This window comes from Danaus plexippus (assembly GCF_018135715.1).
Source record: "Danaus plexippus chromosome 13 unlocalized genomic scaffold, MEX_DaPlex mxdp_15, whole genome shotgun sequence".
NCBI classification, from domain to species: domain Eukaryota; kingdom Metazoa; phylum Arthropoda; class Insecta; order Lepidoptera; family Nymphalidae; genus Danaus; species Danaus plexippus.
Window position 1 is genome coordinate 7,437,007 of NW_026869849.1, and position 19,320 is coordinate 7,456,326.

Here is a 19,320-nt window from a genome sequence, read left to right on the forward strand (position 1 = left end):
AAATGTAATTGCTTTTAGATATTCATTCGCAGCTGAATAAGTCACACGAATGCGTCGCCGGTTTAATAGGGAACTTAATGTTTTATATTATTATAGTATGTGATGTTGAGGCGAGTTCACGAGCCACTTTACATGTTACGACCACGACACGGGGAGCTAACGACATCGGACGGATCATTACGTTCGCCATACAGAGGGGTGCCGCGGGGTGAATAGAAACGGACCTTACTACTATAAAATACAGTTTGAAACGGTCTGACGCGGTGGACGAAATCCTAAACCATACCCCAAATCAAAACTCAACGAATTACAACATCAACATAGTTTCAAATCATAGCCTCTTTTTAAAACAAAAATATGAACAGACAATATTAAATTTGTGAGACGGGACGGCGACAGAAAAGGAATTAGTTAAAAACAACACGCGCCTTCGTCTCCGGTGACATTCGCCTCACGTCGAACGAAATCAACACAGATAATCTTAAATAACAATAAATAAAATAAAAACTACAAATAATAATTAACCTATTGTCTTTAACCAAGTTCGGGAACTTTGGAATTCGTTTAGTCTTTGCACGAATCACTTCAGCACCTCGTAGAAGGTGGCCACTAGCCGATATACATCTAATGTTCCGTCGTGTTGCGTGTCTAATGCTCTCCCCCTCCTCCACTCCCTCCGCAGCTCCTCACTCCCGCGCCGCTCCTCTCTCTCCACCAGCCCCCTCAACCCCCCAGTCCCCCCTCATCCCCCGTGCGTCGATCACGGCTCAGTGCGCAGGCGGCGGCCCGCGCGGTGCCCGCGGTCAGTCGCCGGTCGCGGTCACTGTCGTCCAACTCCACGGGCTGTTGTAGCTTTTTTGACTGAAAACAAACGAATAGAAAAATCACAAACTGTGACAAAAACAAAATTAATTAACATGAAAAATAAAGGAGATAAGATGTCGGTTGTTTCTATTTTATTTACTGTATTTCTATAGAAATCAGTCAGTCCGTGTCGTGGGCGGGAGAGCGAGAGACTCGAGCGTCCATACTCGTTCTTTGATTCTGAGTTGTATGTCAACAATAAATACGTTTAGGAAAATGCTGGTCTCTCACAAGAGTACTTCAACGATTCCTTCTCATTTTACATTAGGACTAAAAAAACAACGGACGAAGTAAAGATGGCTGTATGATTCAAACAATTAAAAATAAAATAAAATATTAGGATATCTATAGACATTTGTCAGGGTCAATACTCAAAATTATCTTTATTTTTAGACAAACGTGAAGACCCTATCACATGAGATTTAATTGGTTATCGTTAAGGTCCCAATAGTTATAGGGTTATAGATATTTTTTGTTGGATTGCTAGTTTGTTTTAGTTTAAACTAAAACCGGGTGTGATGAAAATAAATCTAAGACTAATAGAAAATAAGGCATATTATAATATGTATATCCTTTACCTATGTCTGTACACTGTTCTATCTGTTATAAATGGATGCAGCTTACAGCACTCGTCATGACGGCAGCAGTTTGTATTGGACACAATGACCTTGAAACGGTTCACTTCCTCACATAATCGTGCGTCTGGTAGCTTACGGGACGTAGCTGCATACGTACACTATCCCGTACAATGAATAGACGAACGCGCTTCCGTATTATTATTATTTTTGTATAATAAACACAAGAAAACCTCCGAAATTATCTTGTTTAGTAACAGCATGCACCGTTATAAAGATATTATATCAGTAGGGACGAACTAACTAACTATTGGCTTGAGTTGTTTAAACTTTAAATATCTTCATCTATGAATATTTCTAGACAAGACCCTCATAGAGTTGAGGCTCGCGTAATATTTGAAAGTATGTATTAAATTATTAAAGTTGTGTCACAATTCTTAGTCTAAAATCTGAATAACGTAAACGAAGTCTTTAGAATTTTAAGTTCATTCATAACGCATAACTTAATGTTTTATTCCGTTTGTCATAAAGAACATAATCGTATAAATGTATAAGTACTTATAGTGTCTTTGGTCTTCTTAAAGTGTTTATTTTAGCTTGTTTGCTAATCCTTCAGTGAGACTTAATTTAAATTCAAACTGAATACAAAGTCGAGGAGACTGTTAAAAAGGTTGGAATAACTTACAAGACAAGGTATTCCTTAACTTTTTTTACTCGACAGCAATTTCTTTGGGGATTAAGTTTAAGAGATAGGGCGAGAATAAATTGGTATTTAAATAAGTATGGAGTTTGTCGACCTTTTGTATTAATAGAAAAATATGAGTTTTACTCGCTGGTAATATATTGAACTTTTAGGGCGAACCGCTGGCGCGTTTTAATATATGTACTTTATATTTAAAGTAGAATTATATACACCCTATAAAAAACTGCAAGAAAACATCATTGATAGCGAAAACTCTGTCGTTTTTTTTTCAAATATAATAAAAATTAAATAAATTTTCTATCATATAAACTCAAAACATATGTTTGAAATAACTGTATGATGTGAAATTTAAACGCGAAGACGCATCTGAGAGAGACTTACACGAACTTGACACACATATCAGTTATGAATTATGTAGGATTTTACAACACGCGACGCGTTTTTAAATATAATTACGTTTGTGTGGTGTGAGCTGTGGCCGAGAGCGAGGATTATAATCAGGGAAAGGGAAAAGTAAACGTGTCGTAGATTTTGAAATTGAGGTTTAATTAGTTAAACTGATTAGAAGATTCAAATCAAGTCCTATTGATTCAATCTCAGCGCAGAAACTTAATGTTTAAAGATATAAATAATTAGATTAGGTTTGCACCATCAAGGAAGAATTTATAAAACTACACGAACAACTGAAAGGTTTTTTATAATCCCCCACTATGCGACCAGCTGTAATGCGACATGCGATAAATGGACATTGAACACTCGTGTAGTTAGTACTCAGCCTTCATTTGATCAATAATTTTATAACATCGATTTTCTTTAATAATTTTCAATATAATTTATTAAATTAATCGCTGAATACAATATTTTTATCAAAACTAAGCTTTACCTGAAAATCGTAACAGAATGAAAACAAAACCCTATAATTTAAAAGGTATTAGCGTAATTCAATAAAGTTTATAAGACGTTTATAGAATCATATAAATATTTATTTATTATAATATATATAATATGTCAGTAGTTTCTGAACGATCTTAATGCCTGTCATTTGCGGGTAACATTTCCGCCCGCAGCGCAGCGCCGCCGCGATTGTACAAGCACGTGAAGTGGAAATTATTGAATGATGTTTAAAAAATGTAATGGGAATTGTGTCTGTATCGCGGTAAGACACTTTGTTTTTTCCCCGCGTGATATGTAGTTCAGTGGACGTTTACCGAGAATAGTGATTAATATTTTTCATAGCTGTTTATTTAGTTTTTGTATTGATATAATATAACGATGTCCCTTAATATAGTCTAGTGCGTGTCTGGCATTCTAAACGATAGTTAATTTTGACACTCGCTAGAAAAATGTCAAACGTATATATATAGAGTTATTTATCGCGGGACAACTATTTTAATGAAGGCAATTCGCGGTGTCAAAACACATTCGTCTTATAGGAATTCAACGCTTATATTTTGTTATTTATTACGAGATGAATTTTACATGTGCATAAATATTAATGCAGTTCTCTGGAGTATATAATGTTGATACGAAACAGAAATAAGGCTAGCTCTCGCAGTGTGACGGAATCCATTCCTACTCTCCAATTTATAAATGTCGTGTCGCCAGTTTTGCTACCGATAATTGACGTTTAGTCGTGTCATACGGGCCATAGGGGCTGTATTGAAAATAACCTCAACTCTATTCATACATCGCACTAATCGTGACAAACAATAGTTTTTATTAGTTTGAAGCTATGAGTGTGTCAATACCGGGTGTATTCGTTCTAATAATAATTTTAACTTTCTAGTTATGTTACGTATTTAAATAAAACTCATATTATCAGGATGCTGATAAAACGAGAATCGTTCACATCTCGTCTGCGCGTGATAGCGGTTGCTCTAAACTAACCGAAACGTCGGGAGGATGTAGTTAAATAATACAGAAACGCGTAGTAAATCCAATAATATTAGTTTTATTTAAATGAATACTCCCGAAAGTCTTAGATCTCATTAATTTATTTTGCAATTCAAGTACAGGTAATTGTCAAACAGTTTACCTTTAAATCTAAACTACAAAAATAATATTAATATATATTCGATAAAACCGATATTTTTTTAATTGTTAGAGAAAACGACTTACATATAACAATGTATTTTAAAGAGTTTCTTATTTGATAATTTGTTAAAAGAAATTTGATATATTACAACGATTAATTTTATCTCGTGTTGGCTGCTTGGATTAGTTATTAGAACGTGACGTCAACTAACATGGACCCGTTATATGAAAGAATTACTCGATTTTTGAAGTGAAACTTCTTATGCGACTTTTAACAAGGTTGCGTTAAACTTTCAACGCTCCTGGGGAGGGGGAACAGAAAGAGACGGAGCGAGAGTAAATGGGTTGGTCAATTGTGAATTGTAAGCAATGTTTATGAACTTTGTCTTAAAAAAAACAATATGAGGTCACAAAAAATTTCTATCCTTTCCTATTTAGATTTACGAAGTTCGAAATCGAATATAGTAGCACAAAAATATTTATATATAGTGTCCTAGTAAGTACCTACCGTTAATTAAGCAACACTGAAACGACGCTAGAAAAAGTACCTTTAAGTATCTACTGTATTAGAACCTTATCCAACGAGATTAATCTCTGCCGTAAACGAAATACAATTTATCTAATAAAATGTAAAAGTCAATTTTACAATTACAAACTATCCCGATAAGAGTCTACTAACTAGGTATGTCTTGGAAAAATATTCAAAGCGAAAAATATAAGACTATATATTAAATAATATCTTGTTCATATTATAACATGTGTCATACCCAGGCGTCGCCTCATGGTATCAACTATCAAGGACTGGTGTCTTTGGTACCACTAATAAACATTATTTAGAGAATGTTTCACATCAAACGTAAAACATTTTACAAAAAACTAAACTTCCCTATATGAATGTTAGTTAAAACTCTCCACGCCGCTATCCTTTTTTTTTTATAAAAAAAAATCTATCTGAACTTCGGATATGTGATATTCTTTATTTTTATACAGCGCTGCAGTTTTCATGGAGATTAAATTTTTTTTACGCAATTATTCTGTTTTATTTCAAAATTGAAACAATGTCGCCTTTATAATAAAGAGAAACTGAATACAGACGTTTTGTAAACAAAATGTAAGCTGCGGGTGATGTATTCATTATAATAAAACCCGAAATGTCGAAACCGCTTGAATTATAGCGCAATAAAGCGACAATGTCGCTGAACTATTAAGATATTCGGAATAAAGTAGAACTCGTAATAAAATTTGAACATACTGTATGTAGGAAACATAAAATAATACTGCGGCTTTTATTACCAGATATTACAGAAGAAAACTACTAAAACAGTTCTTATTTGATTACAATATATATACATATATATACTAATATCCGTAATATTATTAAAACTTATGTATTTTATAAATAAAATTTTCACAGCGCATGAGTTTCGGTGTCATGTTTCTATTTAAAAAAAGCGTTAAAAATCGTTTTTTTTTTAAATAAATAGTAAAAAGTAAAGTAATTTATAATCGATTACCATATTAACAGCAGTGTGAAAGTCCGAATGTGTAAATACCATTACGGTTTTACATTAGCACACTGAGAAGAGAAAAACAAACATGGCGACCACTCATTACTATTAACGGAAGAGTTATTTGATATCTGGCAAATATATTAATATTATTTAATTATTATAATCATTAAATTCAGTCATCTTAATTATAAACACCATTTAATTTTGTAGACACACCTACTTTTTGTTTGTAAAAGTTAAAAAAAAAAGGAAACGATGATATATCGTATGTTCTAGAAATTAAAAAAAATATAATTCATATACATTTGTGTTTAACGCCGTTGTTTCTTATATAAAGGCGTAATTTCAAATTTGTTTACATCAGTATATCTAGTGATGGTTTATAGAAGATATTCGGTTGACATAATACATCGATACATTAGTGTTGTGCGACACATTACAGTATTTATCGGTTTTCGTATTTTATTTTTTTATATTGGTACTGTAGTAAATTTTAGTTAAAATAGTTATTATTGTTACTATAAATTGTGATTGTTATTACAAATGTAACATTGTTTGTAAATTAGTTCAGACAATGACTCATTTACGAGTAAATATGATTGTAAAAACAGTTCTGGTGATTTGTTAGATTAGATCAGCTCTTCGTTCGTTGCTTTGAAGATTTAAAAAAATATATATAATAAATTATTTCTTCTACAAACATGGGTATTGTGTAATAAAATCTATTCTCAGAAAACTAGTAAATACTTAGTTAAAACTTATCATGATACTAAATGATATTTACCGATAAACCGATAAATTATTGAATCGAGATCAAGGCGTGAATAATAAAAGATATTACAAATAACTATAATAAATTATATGAATGTATGTTAATATACATATAATATAAATTCCACAAGCGAATGTATCTGTGGCATTTCACGATATTGTTATAAAATGAAGCCCCTTAAATATCAGAACATTTGAATCGTTCGAATTGTTTACTTAATAAAGGTCATCGACCCGATTTTGGTTTATTTAGTGTTTGGTACCGAATTTGTCGTTATAGAATGTGAATAATGCAGTGCTATTATAATAATATAATTATATTTAATTCATGTATTAATTAAAGCCCTTCGCAACATGAACGTAATTGAAATTGAAACATTATTGTCATATTAAATTACCTACTCCCACGATAGTACGAATTGTTCTAATTTACGTACAATATAACAATACACAATGATATTATAGTTATTATATATGTTAAGAAGCTTTCTTTAAATACCCTATTAGACCGGTATAACGTTTATGAGACGGTCTCATGGCGATTGGAACAAATTGTGTCATCCCGAGAAGATCCTTACATTGTAACGACCATTCAAATGATAGCATCGCACTAATGAGACACGTCTATTGTTTATAATAATTATTAATTATTTAATTCAATATCTACGGCAACACTTTATTCTTGAAAATGATATTTAATTACAATGGCAACATTTGTTTGTACAGATAATATAGAATTTCATCAAACATTTCTACTTTGTTCTGTCTTTTTTCCTCATGTCAAAGTAATTCGAGATACTCGGTGAATTTAAAATTGGAATATCTATAACTGAGGAAATTTCGAGTGGTTTTTCATAAGAATTCTAAATATGAGTCTTAATAAAAAAATATTATGGTTTTGTTTAGTGAATTTAATATGACTAGTAGCGTCTGGTTACAACATTGTTTTAAAATTTACATAACTTATGTACGAGCAAATATTAAATATACGTTTTGGACGCTTCTCTACGATCCTCTTTGCATTCACTTTGCGTCGTGTCGTTTCAAATTAAGGAATATGCAAACGGAAAACATAATAAATATAACATAAAATGGACTCAAATTAATTAAATAAATTGAAATGTAACGTAATATTAATAATATTGTAAGCGGGAAACCATAAATGTTTCGTATAATTTGAAAAAGTCCAACCCGGCTTTAATAAATATCAGAGGAATGAAGACCTTTGAATATTCTGATAATTAAACATCAGCGCATATTAATTTAATAAAAATATGTTGTGTCAAAGCGAAACGACGACGAGGTCGCTTCCAATTTACTTAACGAGGAAATTTCACGAATATATTTCTTTGCTTGATGTAAGATGTGTACATTTCGACATCCTGGGGTCGTGGGAGGTCTCGGGGGGTCTCGGGGGGTCGTGGGGGGGGACCCCCGGGCTGTTCGAGGGGGTCGAGACATGCAAGTATGTTTGCACACCATTTGCTTGTTTTCGTATATCAAATGTTATACCTCATATAATAAGTAATATATGTGACGTCAGTTCTTATCAGTCTCTTTAATATGCTTACGTCTATAAAGCATATAAGAGTATTATATTATAATGAATGTTTATATAAAATTTCCGACTCAGTATGATAGTCTTGTTTTTTTGATGTCTATCAACCTCTGGTAATATAATAGATGTGAATCATATTTTTCTTCCAGGGATACTGCAATACTTTTTATTCTCCAATACGATTTTTCTAAGGGTGGCTTAGATTTTAGTTTTTGTTCCAATGTGGAAACGTTCCTTCTAGTTGGTAAATGACTGGCCCACGGAGCCTTCAACTGATTTCATCTGTGAGATATCTTATCCTTTTCACTTGATTCAATAAAAATACAAATAATTCAGAGTCTGTCATAAACTTTTCGTTGTAAGAAAAATTGAAATTTTACTAAAATATTTTTTATAACTTTTTGTTCAAATAATCAAAATGACTAAAATACTATTTCTAATTTAAAATAACAAGTTTAAATTAATATTATTGAGTGTTGCGACTGATTTCGTATATAACTTGTACTTTATCTTTTGGAAAATATAATACGCATTCGTACAAGATACAAATCTTCAAATGGACATCATCTTATTTATAGCCCAAAATTAATAAAAAATATAAAATTAATGGTAAAGTCATGATTAATATTATATTTTTCATTAAATAAAATGAATTTACATTAAGATCTCTCTGTTTCGCTTGTCAAATTAAGTGTCAAAAGTAATAATCGAAAACCGTAAGGTATGAAGTATAAGGTATAATAATTAAATAGTGCTACAGTTTAATTAAAAAGAAAAGAGGTATATTATTATACTTTTTATATTAATTAATATTATTAAAGTTAAGTTAAAAAATACTTGAGTAATGTCAACAGGATTTAAGTGGAGACTCATTTTTGTAGATGTCACAGTGACATATCTGACACTTGACAGATATTTATTAATAACATTAAATATATATCTACTTAATACTTAATAAGTAATAACATCATCCTTTTTCCATAATTTAATTGATTCAAAGCATTTATTCTTTACTGTTATCCGCATCAGCAATCAATAAAGTTTTGTTAAAGACGGAGAAAATTGTTGCTAATTCAAAGGTAAGCGACTTCCATACACTCTGTTGATGTGTGTACTATTCATAAGAGAGGGATATAGAATCTTCTGGAATATACTATAAAAGACGCAACAAGTCCAATTATATTACATAATTTGTACTATTTTTATACAATAGTGACAATATATTTGACAACAGTGTTTCGTTTGAAATAACTAGTACGAGTATGATTTCCACAAGTTTGAATCGTAACACTACAAAATCCTCTCTCGTTTATCATTCAATAATCAGCGTTAATACTATAATGTGCGAAGATGAAAAACTATTACCCCACCGTATGCTGTGTGATTGTAAGCTTGTGATAAACATAATAAGTATGAACAAAATCAAAATAGAAAGCCTTATATATAGGTTCACGGACCTATAGATAAAAATAATAGTAATTTATGTATCCATTAGTCAATCCTGGGGACGTTCAGAAACATTACATGGAAATTTGAAAAATTAATTTGGTTATATTTTCCTATTTCATATTTCATTAGCCGAAGTCGAAGCACGAGTTCGTAAAGTAATAAATGTAATATCTTTATACACAGACGGATTAATGAACAAACATTTAATATATATGTATATATGTTTTAGAGCGTCACAATGTATATATACATATGAAGAACAGTTGCAATTTTCATTAAAACCAGCTCGTCCGGGACCTGGTCGGGGTGAGGCCGGGGTGAGGCCGCGGGCCGCGGGCCCCGGGCGATGTAATTACTGGAAAATCTATTACGTTAAACGCATCATAGAATAACTATTTATATTACTAGTACACGCTTCGCACAACTCCCATCATGATTCAAATGTTTCGCGTGGATTTTATTTGATTTCAATTATTCCGAATCAATCCACAATCGAATATAAATCGCCATTGGAACATTCAAAACTGCGACGTTAAAAATAACTATGTTGATAGTCGATAAAAAAGGTTTTATTGTAACGAAAAACAAAACAATTCCTTCATTAAATCGTTCCACTCGTAGTCAAAATAACAGAAATCCATTAGTGTTGCTTAGCAGTAATGCCAATTAGAGATATTTTTGTTACGAAAAAATCTCCGTATTCCGACCCACGCACGGGGTGCCACCCTACTCCCTGCACCCTGCACCCTTCGCCCCCCGCGTACACCCTCGGGGGGTGTGAACCACCTCTCAGCCATCCCACTAAGGGTGCGCTCACATGAAGACAATGCCGTCCTGTGTAACGCTGTACTCTCGTTATAAACTAGTTCCTATGATAGGACCTCTTTATAAGTTTACCAATCAATCGATGTCCTCTGTTCCATTAAGTATCTTCTTTTCCATTATTTTCCATTAACCAAATCAGTTAAACAAAGCGGATTACTTCGTGCGAGCGAATAATCCTTATTGATTGATGTGACGTTGATCAGAATTAATATTAGCATTTGGAGGCGACATGCAATACGTGTCGATAAAACTATTATTAATTTAATAAAGTTATTATAAAAGCCGTAATAAAATATATGGCGTCTGTATAATTAATATAATGGAATTATTAATTTATAACGTTACTTCAATAATATCAAAGAGATGTCAAATATTCAGGAAGCATATATTAATGATGGCGTCCGATTTTTTCTTTTTTCCTGTTGTGAATTATTCCGACCTCGCCTTTATAGGTCAGAGCGTGTCATATGAAAGCGGACCTTATGCTTCATGTGTTACGTGCCACGTTCGTGTGCACCGATCGATCGATCCCGACACACGCGTATTGACGTATGCCAAATACACTTATGTAACATGACGCGTATCTGAATAATGGCTTTAGAATTTATTATTTACTCCTTTTAATTATAACACAAACGTTTTGTACATATTATAATATAACCTCTTTCCCTAAAGTCGATGTTTTATAATCGATATTTTTTTTTTGTAAAACATCGATTTTGGTCAAGACACCTGTCAAGGTCCTGTTTTTTGTTTTGGTTTATTATAGTTTCCTTGGCACTTTTCGTTAATGCGTCTTCGTTTAATTTAAAAGAATCGTGTTTTTTTTAATATATGACTCTGAAGTAACCAAAGATGGCGCACGACACTGCACAATATTAAAAATAATTATGGAATATACTTTATAGAGTATATACATTTATTTAAAATCCACGAAGGCCGTATGTTCAGCGTCATAAATTAACATTTCATCAGCTCTAATCTAATTGACTGTTGACCTCACACGCTTACCACTGCACGTAATCTAATAAACCACAGAAAAAAACATCCTAGCTACGTTAAAGAGATTTACAAGAGAACTAGAAACTTTTTAACGTTTATAGAAAGCATTTCTATTTATATTTGTAAAATAGTTTGAAATTCACAACTTAAATGAAGTGATGTCTTCGGATATAACTCATAAAAAAGCCTCCTTACATAGTTAGACTATAAACCGAATATTATAAAATTTTATGTTACTAACAATAGTTTAATATTTCTGTTTAAATATACTTTTATTCACAAATTTATCCTTATATTATGTTTTGCAATCGATGTGTTTTTTTGTGAAAAAGTCAAAGGCCTAAGTGAATTATGTTATCTGTTGCAGTTGACGTGTTGAACGACACATGCGTAAACAAAATGGAGGACGCATCACTCAATACGTAATGACGTTAAATGTAATGAGAATACTAAAATAAAAATCGCATTCACTATATTAGTGTTAGAAAGACACTGAAATAGTTAAAATTATTGTGATATTATACACTTATATAGAAATAAATCATAGTACTTGTTACTTGTAAGTACCTAGTAGTATTTATATATTTCATCATATCCTTTTTATGCACTTTATTTTCCTGTTGTTTTTGTAACTCAATTCATTATACGTATTATAATGGAAATCTGATATAGAATTTGCATTTTATAACTCAATTTATTTGAATTAGTATTTTAATAACGCGACATGAATGGTACGATTAAAAGTATTGATATATTATACGTAATGCGCTTTAATAATATGTAGTTTTTTCATCAGAATTAAACTAGTATCTTAATATTAGTCGAGAGATAATATGAGAAGAGAAGTTACGTTTGTATTGTAAAGAAAACCGTGTGTTTGATACTAATATCACTTGTAATAAAAATTCAATATAAATATATACCAAAAGACTATCTCCGTATAACTTAATAAGTAAACGTAATTTAATTCAACCAGAGGGATTCCCGTTAGTTCAATCCAAATCTTCTCAGGTTGTTTGTTATATATTCTTAATCATGTGAATGAAGATCATTTCTTTGTAAAGTATTTCTGGGACGGCCTTTAATATAACAACTGATGCTACATACGATGTCCAATAGATGGCGCTAATAAAATACTGAGACTAAATTAGGCGTAATGGATATTTTTTGCAATATATTTGCCTAAGACTTTGTCTCCATATTAAACTCAATTTAAGATAGACGTCATCATCTTTATGAGGCGTCATGAGATTTCTCGAGGACCCATGACTAACAATGGAACTTCCTTAGGATAAGATTCTTTCGATTAAAAAAGATTGTATATTGGCCTTTAATTTAAGGAGAAACAGCGTGACAAACATATAGCGGAATTAAAAACTATACTCTTTTGAAATCGGTTAAAAAATAGCGTACTCCTCTTGCTATTACCTGTTTGTTAGTGATATCCCATCAAAATCAGTCCAACGGTTATTGAGATTACGGAGCAAACAGACAGACAGTCAGACAAAAATTTAAAATGTTCATTTTTGTTGTAGGTATTGTATAAAACCGTTTAAATGAAACTAGTATTGCGAATACTCGCGAAAATCTTAGATCTCATTATTGTATAAAACCGTATCAAAAATTTAGATTTTATTCAAATCATGAATAATTATCAATTAATATTTAATTGTAAGAATGAGATGACTTTTCTAAATGAAAATAATTTCCTACCTTACGATGTTTTGAAATTGAACAATTAATAAATTTAATAAAAATTTTCAGTAGGATATACCGGTTTTTACAAATTCCTTATTTGAAAAATTTGTTTGAGTGATTCTCATTGACGCGAAAAATTGACCAATGGAATAGCTTCTTTTGTGTTGAATATGTTGAAATTATTGAATCTGGAGAGACGCTATTGGTGGAAATATTTATAATTTTGACAATGTCACTACTACTAAGAGACGAGACGCGACAAATTCTGCTAGCAAACGTTTAAGTTTCGAAGTCACCTGGAGAATTAAATTGACAATACTTATATATAAATAAATAATAAATACTCGAGATTTTTACAACTTAATCAGTTCAGTGTAACGGTAGTCGGAGGGGCGATTCCCACATACATTATTATAGTTTTTCGAATTTACTCCTAAAGGTTAGAATTTTTTTTCGTGAAACCTATAAAATAAGATACAGTAAATATTTTTGCTCAAAATATAAATCGATTTAAAATATATATCTTTTACACACTTGCATATAATATATTGATATTATAATGATTTATATGACAGTTAACGGAAACGGGTAACATTCATAACGAGATAATCACAGTTCGGACGGATATCACAAAAGGAGACTCGCTGGCAATTATTGTGAAATATGATTTAATATACCTAACACGGTCACTCGGAACACATCCGAGACCAACTCCGAGAAGTACTTAGATATAAAACTACAAGTAAAATATCATTCATAATCCGTTTAAATTGAAAGATTCCTCGGGCGTTGCGGGGGTTACGATGTGTATGGTTTTTGATCCAGCTATCCCGCGGGATCTCCGGGATGCCGGGATCGGCGGGATACGGGATTATATATAAAATCGGTTTCCATTTAAGCACCTTTCGTTTTACAATTCGATTTATTTTGTTTGGATTTATGTCTGATAGGGTTGAATATAGGCGAGGACTAAAAGTATTGAGCTACGAAAAGACACATTTAAAGTTGGTTTAAATATTTATTAATCAAACTTCGTGAAAAAGACATAGAAATATGCATAAAAATATTTTTTTTTTGGTACATGTAACAAATAATAAGAAACTATGTTCAACAAATAATCCTAATTCCTAAGTAAATAAGCAGAAAGTTTAAAAATTTTGAATAATAAGTGCGCTCTCGGTTCAATGGAACACTCCAAGGTTGTTGCTAAGTGACGCGAGCGAGCGGCACGGGAAAATATTATCTACAGACTCGACAATAAGGACTGACACATACAGCCGCGGGACATTAAAATGTGTAGTAATTACATTTATCCAATAACATATTTAAACGATACTCAAAACTCATAGGAAACAAAACAAAAGAGAAATAATTTATTCGTCTATTAAAACTTCATTAATAGTTTACAATATAAATAAGTGTTTAATCGGATGCACGGATTCTATAAAATTCAAATTTACAAGTCGACGTTCCGACCCAAATCCGCGTTCATAATATTGCATATTTCATAAAGGAGGTTAGCGACCTGCATGACACATTGTATGCAAGCGATTATGACCTTTATTTAAAACACTAATAAAGGATATAATAACGTGCATTATTTGGCGTTCAACTTGCTCAATACAGATGGCACATGTCATTTGGATTTTAATCGCCCTTCCTTTCCTGATTTTGCCTTTACTTATATATATTATGCCAAAACTAAAATTACACATTTCCTTTGTTATTATCCTCATTAATGTGTAGTAAATATTGCTTACTTGTTACATAAATGGCGGAAAGTTATCATTGCTGGCAATACTATCAGATTCTATAGCACTTCTTGTGATGTGTTCTCTTTATACGGAAAATAAGTTTTTAATTACATTAACATTATAATTGAATTCTATTATGGTCATTATATATTCATCAGCAAAACTTCAGTATGTTGTACATTGCCAGTGGAAAATAATCGTTTGTAACAATGTACTTTATATGTACATTTATATTATCATAAACATGGAATGAAATTACGTTCGCAATAAATATAAATTAATGTATACGTACATAACAAATTACGACTTCATATTCTTTGAATCAAATATATAAAAACTTTTTCGTTCCGATTTTTTTGCTTGGTTCAAATAATTATTACGCTGAAATATTAACGTCATCAATATTTATAAAGTAATTACGTCCGTACATTAATTAAATGTTTTAAAGCTATAAAGCTTAAGTTAATTTATTTTGGAATAAATATTATACATCCTTGTTTGGATAATTTTATTGCTATTATTACGGAGTAGTTTTATTTATTTAAACTGTGGCTTCTGCGGAGCACAGTGTATAAATAAGTTTAAATTGACATACGTCATAATGAAAATGTCCGCTGTCACAAAACAATCAAATTATTGTCAATTTACGATACTTAAAATAATGATAGTGTAATATCTTGTCTTTGATGTATTTCATGAGAACTATACACTACTATTATATTCATATAGTCAACGAAATATAATTATATCATTTTTATCAATACATAAGGCGGACAAACGTTAGAACGTTTATAAACGCAGTCTGTTTTACGTAAATATAAAAAAAATTGATATATTTCTGTCTAAGAACAAAAGATTAAATTAAATACATTTTTAAATAAGCAGAGTAATTTCTTTAATATTTAATAACCGAAATAAAATAGTCTTTTATAATCTGTCATGTGATAATAAGGCTGCAAGGACTCAGAATAGTCGATGTTTAAATGAAACTAGTGTTATTCGGATTTACTACGCGGATTTTTATTATTTAAAAACTACATAATCCCGACGTTTCGGTTACTTTGCAGCAACCGTGATCACGCCTCGTCTGCCCGTGATCACGGTTGCTGCAAAGTAACCGAAACGTCGGGATTATGTAGTTTTTAAATAATAAAAATCCGCGTAGTAAATCCGAATAACACTAGTTTCATTTAAATGAATACTCGCGAAAATCTTAGATCTCAATAGTCGATGTTATTTGATTTCCATTATAATCTCAGCTTTTCTCAAGTAAAACAAACGCAGTTGCTAACGTTTTATTCAGATCTTTAGCTGAGGCTTAGGTTTCCTCACTCCTGACCCACTCTGATATGTTTAGCGATTTAGTTTTCTTTCGTTGCAATCCATTATAATAACTTCAACGTTTTCTTCTATAGTATTGAATTTGATTTAATATGTATGCCAAAATGTTACGGTCTTTGTATTTAGGGACAGTATAAGGAAACACATTATACACACACATACATGTAAATAACGCACACATACAATTTGGCAATGTCGTGAATGATGGAGAATGTGGATGTAGTCTTATTCGGTAGTTTTTACTTCATTTAACATAGTGAGATGTAAGACTTTCGCGAGTTTTATATTTAAATTCATTGAACATAGTATTTAATGAAGAAACCCTATAAAAACTCATTATCCACTATAGGAATGTTTGTCAGTGATTTTGAAATAAACTGTTTTATAACGTATGAGCTATTTAATATGTGCTGGGAATTCCTTTAAAGTTATTTCAATTATCAACGAAATAACGCATCAGTTATCCGACGAATGCAATACAAATGGCATTTGATTTTCGTTTGATGTTTCTGTTTCGCCGTTGATGAGGCTTGGGAGGTTCGGCAAACCCCATCGGCTGTACAAATATATCCAATCGACAAACTATACGCGAAATATAACCTAGCGTTAAGCGTAGCTTTGTTGACTTTAAATTTTATATGAAATAAGAATATGTTTGAGTTCCTATATATGTATGTATAGTATTTTCTAATCATTCAGTAGGTATAAATTTATTGCAACAATAATTAATACAAGTTTTCATCGACGCACTATATACGAAGCGTTTCTCGTTTCTGTTTCAATAATCTACATTAATATTGTATTGTACGAAATTTTATGTATGATAAACTGTTAACGCTCAGTATGTAGTGTGACGATAAAAACTGATGGTAAGAGTACTGGTCACCGGTCACGTCTATCCTCTTTATCCAATCAAATATTAAGGACTTAATACATTCTATTGAAATGTTACTTGTATATTATTTAATATATATCACATAAAGTTCAAACCCGTATACACTATTTTATTATATTTTTTATTTCTTGAAATCTTTTCTTAGAAAATTGCAAGATTCCAACAGCATAATTTTAATAACAGTTAGGAAATTTTCTCACGAGTTTCAGACGATTATTTTCATTAAATCTATATACTGTACGTGTTTTGTGGCTTTGCTTGAAATGTTCTGATGTGTGGAGTAATCATTATCAAACATCAACTATCATGTCCATACAAAGCCTTGGACTGCTGACGAATTACTTGTTTAAAAAAAATCATTTTGTTTTCTATCAAAACTTTTGCTTTGTGATTTCCCGTTGAGAGCACAAAATTAGATTTAAAAACACGTCTTCAATCAGCGTGTCATTACAGAGTTTCTATTAAGGTCGTAAATAACAAATATATAATTCTATTTTCTTTTGCATATTCGACTCAAGAATTTATTAAGCCTTTTAAGAAACTAAGTATAGCAATAATGTTATTTAGATATTCATGATTTAAAGTCCAATCACGAATAAAAACAAAGTAATGAGTGTTTTCATTGCAAATTGATAACACGTCCCGACTGGATATAATCATGAAGTGCTCTCTCTGAGACACGTCTTTCACCCCGCTCCTATTTCTCTACGCTTATTTCGTATAACTAATTATGCCTGTTTTTTGTGATATTTTACGCAGGCTGTTGGACAAAAAAAAATGTATATAACGCTATTTCTGTTGTCAAGTGTGAAGGGCCCTCGTCGTACCTCAAGCACCCGGTGACTGAAGGGCCACTAGTTTATGGGGTAACTTTATTATACTAAAATTTAACTACGTACTTTCTATGTTGCGGTTTATGAGTTTTTGCGTAATACCCTCAGTGGAATTTTGTCTATGTTTATCGATTCTGAAAGCTTGAGACAATATTTTTATACCAATGATGGTGCTAAAATATTAAAGCAATAGATATTAAGGAAGCGAACCACAGGACAGGTTGGGATCCTCTCCGTATTGATGTATATTTCTTTCAAACTATTATTATATCGTTTAAAAAAGTTAAAATTTCTTAATAATTCTCTTAACTGTATTCTATACTAGTATTAAAATCTTATATCAATGTATATAGAAAATATTTCTATTTTAAGAAACTCGAAAATACAGTTAAAATCTTATATCTCGTCTCTACCTGAGCGGAACACACCGCTTCATGTTGGAACAGCTCTGCGGTCTGCGGTCTGCGGTCGGCGAGACGGTTTTAACATTTTAAGCATTTAAAAGAAACAATGTAGCCTAAGTGCTAACAGTAGCCAGGCGAGGCGATGGATAACTAGAATCTACGCTAACTGTGATGCTATTTAAAAAAAATAAATCATTAAATACTCTGTGTTCATCTTGTGTTATCTTGAACGAAGTCTTAATAAATTTCAATGTCATAAATAATTTGACATATATGACAATAATACTGTCATCTCGATTGTCAGATTCGAAGATGAAATACAGTGAGAACTGTTTTTTAAATATTATCTCGTATTAAGATAAATAAAAGAAATAATTTATATAGTTAGTAATGATTTAAATCTAATTTAAATGAATGAAAACAAAGAATATTAGTGAATAGGCAGCATGGTCTAAGATCTCAGTCAATCCAAAAGGAAGAAAAAAAAATTAATTACAGATTCGTAAATTATTTAGTGTTCATTCTTGTTATCCACGTTGTATGTTACGTCACTATTTTAATCATGGCTTTATTATCTTGAACATACATTTTAACAAATTAAATTAAACAAGGGATTATATTATATATCAAACAAAACATTATTGTGCTGTATCTGTTATGAAATAAATATTTATTATTTACAATACGTTATATTATATTTCCTTTGATCTTTTATTGTTAATTCAATTAATAATTTATTTGGATGGCCGATATTTGTTCACTTTGTTTGTCCGCGAGTTGTTTGAATTGAAAATTTAATATTGAAAGTCAATTATCGATAACTTCGTTATATTTATAAAGATATTATTGTTTCAGTTATTTTTATTATATCTACTGTAAAAAAAACTTAAACTATTTCGTGTAATCTGAGTTTTCTGTATTTCCGCAACTCTTAGTAAATATTTCATAAATTAAAGTATGAGATTGAGAACGAACGATAAACGAATACTATGAAAGTTTACGGTAACCGAAATCTAGACGTTTCCTCGAGGCCATCGACAGGACAATGAAACATACCGTGAAGCGTGTGTTGCAAGTATTAAGGGAGTTATCGACTCGCTGTA

The 19,320-nt window shown here is 31.3% G+C and overlaps 1 protein-coding gene across 1 annotated transcript in view; it reads right to left on the bottom strand.

Moving 5' to 3' along the window:
• Window positions 1-729: 729 nt before the first annotated feature.
• LOC116770304 (uncharacterized) overlaps window positions 730-19,320 on the bottom strand; it is a 37,473-nt gene continuing 18,882 nt past the window's right edge. Inside the window, exon 4 of the mRNA XM_032661722.2 lies at window positions 730-861. Coding sequence (XP_032517613.2) covers window positions 804-861 — 58 coding nt within the window. The 3' untranslated portion in view covers window positions 730-803. The remainder of the gene's footprint in view (window positions 862-19,320) is intronic.